General features: G+C 40.9%; 2 protein-coding genes across 2 annotated transcripts in view; both read right to left on the bottom strand.

Annotated features, from left to right (window-relative positions):
- The window catches only part of LOC106815671, a 10,520-nt gene extending 7,905 nt beyond the window's left edge, over positions 1-2,615 (bottom strand). The window contains exon 1 of the mRNA XM_014820169.1: positions 2,600-2,615. The gene's annotated coding sequence lies outside the window, so the exon portion shown is untranslated. The remainder of the gene's footprint in view (positions 1-2,599) is intronic.
- The window catches only part of LOC106815674, a 5,898-nt gene continuing 3,379 nt past the window's right edge, over positions 384-2,902 (bottom strand). The window contains exon 3 of the mRNA XM_014820174.1: positions 384-1,272. Coding sequence (XP_014675660.1) covers positions 1,081-1,272 — 192 coding nt within the window. The 3' untranslated portion in view covers positions 384-1,080. The remainder of the gene's footprint in view (positions 1,273-2,902) is intronic.

Here is a 2,902-nt window from a genome sequence, read left to right as displayed (position 1 = left end):
TTATATATATATAAAAATCTATTTACTACCAAATTATTAGTGTTTCTATACTCCCGTTCACCTATTAATATTATTGCCGACAGTTTCCTGTAAATTACGTTCAAATGCTTATCTGCAACAAACACTGGCTGCCGCCATTCCTCACGCGGCTGCACTGTACACACGGACACACACACACACACACACACACACACACACACACTTACTCACTCACCGCGGGCGCACTTATTCGGGCTTCCCACTCAGCAGTTGGGAGATATTTTTTGCATGCGCGTGCAGACCTAGCGAGATATTCGAGTGTGCAGATATTCTTAGCCCATTACCTTATTTTAGTAATAAGTCACTTGGCTATCAGATGAATTTTCAAGAACATAAAATAAAAATTGTCACGTAAGTTGTATGAGTTTATTTGCAGCTTTCAGCCAATTAGTTGTACGTGTACAAAAGTAACCAATCTCTAGTAGATGACTAACTTGCATAGATAGTTTAATTATAATCCATAATCCTCCAATACCTTTTCATATATACACCTGCTTGGCATAACTAAAAGAATTTCGACGGTTACTGTATATAGGTTTTCTGATTCCGGAATGCGCACACTTGTTATCATTTCTCTCAGTTTATTAATGTCGAGTTACGAATTGCAATAAACAGAAATTGCTCATTTTCACCGTGGTCATAATGCATTCATGCATCATAACCAAATTAATTGTATAGCAATGATTAATTTAGTATAAATATCTACATGTATAGCATCCATGAACACAATCAATGTGAAGTACAAACCAGCTATATGTGTTTTGAGGCAAAAATGCAAACATATTCCAACTAAGTAGCGTATACCATCGCTGGCGTATGCTCTCGCCAGATTCATTGATGGACATGAATGAGAAAAAATTGAGTACCACGTTACCATTGAGTATCACGAGGGATTCATTTAGTTTAAAGTAATAGACCACGTGGTCTATCGCTCAGAATTAGGCTAGAGGAATAATATAGGTTATTTAATAGGCTTGTTGTTTTATTGTTGATACTATTCTGATCCACAATGCACCCCGCAAGGGTTGCGTACGCAGTAATCTAGACAGTCGTATTCATGCTGATGAAAGGACACGGTATTTCTTGTACAATCGTAGCGTCGGGTGGACAGTTGCAATTCGCTGGATTGCACAACCTCGGTGGTTTGCCCCCGTACGGAATCATAAAGCCCGGGACCCGGATTTCATTTCCGTTCAAGAAACATTTGCAGTTAGCCCGGTTCTGCGCAGTAACCTGCAAAAATATAGAAATGCATTGTGCAGGTGTTCGTAAATCTAAATCAAAGATTGCCGTTACACCCGCTTGAATCTGTTTAGTCATCGAATAGCATAAGAACACTGAAGAATTTCGCATTAGTTAAAAATAAGCCATGGCTTGCGTGGCACATACAACGTGTCAAGAGCAGTGTGTGTCAATTAGTGCAACGCAGCTCGGGTCCTAGCCTGAGGCTGAAAAGGGCCCGGGCTGTGAAGCTGTACAACAGTACACCTATAGCGCCTATAATATATATATATATATTATAGCTAGTAGGGCTGTAACGATACACTCGCGTATTCGATGCCGATATTGCTCGAATTCTGAATGTTGTTTGCAGCTTTCCCCGTGAATGCACCTAGACTGGTACCCGTCCCTTCTCACACGTCGAGAAGGCCGAGACGTGTATCTTACTACCACGTGTAACTCACCCCATATATCGAGCGTGTGTGAAGGGACGGATACTAGGGTTGCAGCGGTATACCAGTATTGCGATATTATCGCGATGTAATATTTTAGAATTATCATACCGTATCATACCAGCTCAATACCGCAGTTTTCTTGTTGACATGTGATATACACGTGTACAGTAATGTCACGAAAATCTTACACAGCCATATGCCGCGTTTTTCCAGCCATGTGCATGGCAGCAGCGCCTTTGATTGAAGTACGGGGCTCGATCGATCGCGAGCGTGTAGCATCCGCTAAAAGTTGTTCGCGAACGGACGAAAGTTGTCCGGAGGCATAGCGGACAACACAAACATACACACACACACACACACACACACGCGCACGCACACGCACACAAACGAAAACACATGTACGCGCACACGCACGCACGCACGCACGCACACGCACGCACACACACACATGGCATTATACACACTTACACTTAGGCGGCCGCACACAGCATCAACTAGTCCGAGATTCCTCTGACCAATGCCCACACCGACGATTTTGGTGGTTTTGGTGTGGGTTAGTAAGTAAGTAAATAAGTAAGTAAGTAAGTAAGTAATGTAGTAAGTAAGTAAGTAAGTAAGTAAGTAAGTAAGTAAATAACTAACCCACACCAAAATCGTCGGTGTGGGCATTGGTCAGAGGAATCTCGGACTAAGCATCAACAAGCGAGTATTCGTATTCGTGAAATATTCGTATTCGCATGCATACATCGTGATACGTATCGTTTTCGTGACCTAGTGAGTAGTGTATTCGTTACTGCCCTAATAGCTAGCATGATATTGATAGGCCTAGGCTATATAATTATATAATTTATAAATTATATTTATAATAATCCGAAAGTACACACCGTGCTATATGGCGTCCATTTACACTATTTCAGTATTTGGGTGCTATTTCACTACCTTAGCCGCTACAAATTCATCTGTCATCGCAAGTTTATATATTGCAGAAGTAACCAACGAATTCACATTCTGAGCAAATTATTTAGGGTACTAGTAGACTAGTAGTAGTAGTAGTACTACAAAGTTGACAGCATAATTATGAACTTGTACGAAAGTAACAATCCAAAACAAAACAGAATATTGGTATTCAGCAATAGATTTAAAGTATTTAAAAACGCTATGCGACCGGTTCCCGGTTATAAATGACA

Source organism: Priapulus caudatus, unplaced genomic scaffold, assembly GCF_000485595.1.
Source record: "Priapulus caudatus unplaced genomic scaffold, Priapulus_caudatus-5.0.1 Scaffold1173, whole genome shotgun sequence".
NCBI classification, from domain to species: domain Eukaryota; kingdom Metazoa; phylum Priapulida; class Priapulimorpha; order Priapulimorphida; family Priapulidae; genus Priapulus; species Priapulus caudatus.
Note: the sequence above shows the minus strand (reverse complement) of the source record. Positions and strands in the feature narration are given on the sequence as shown.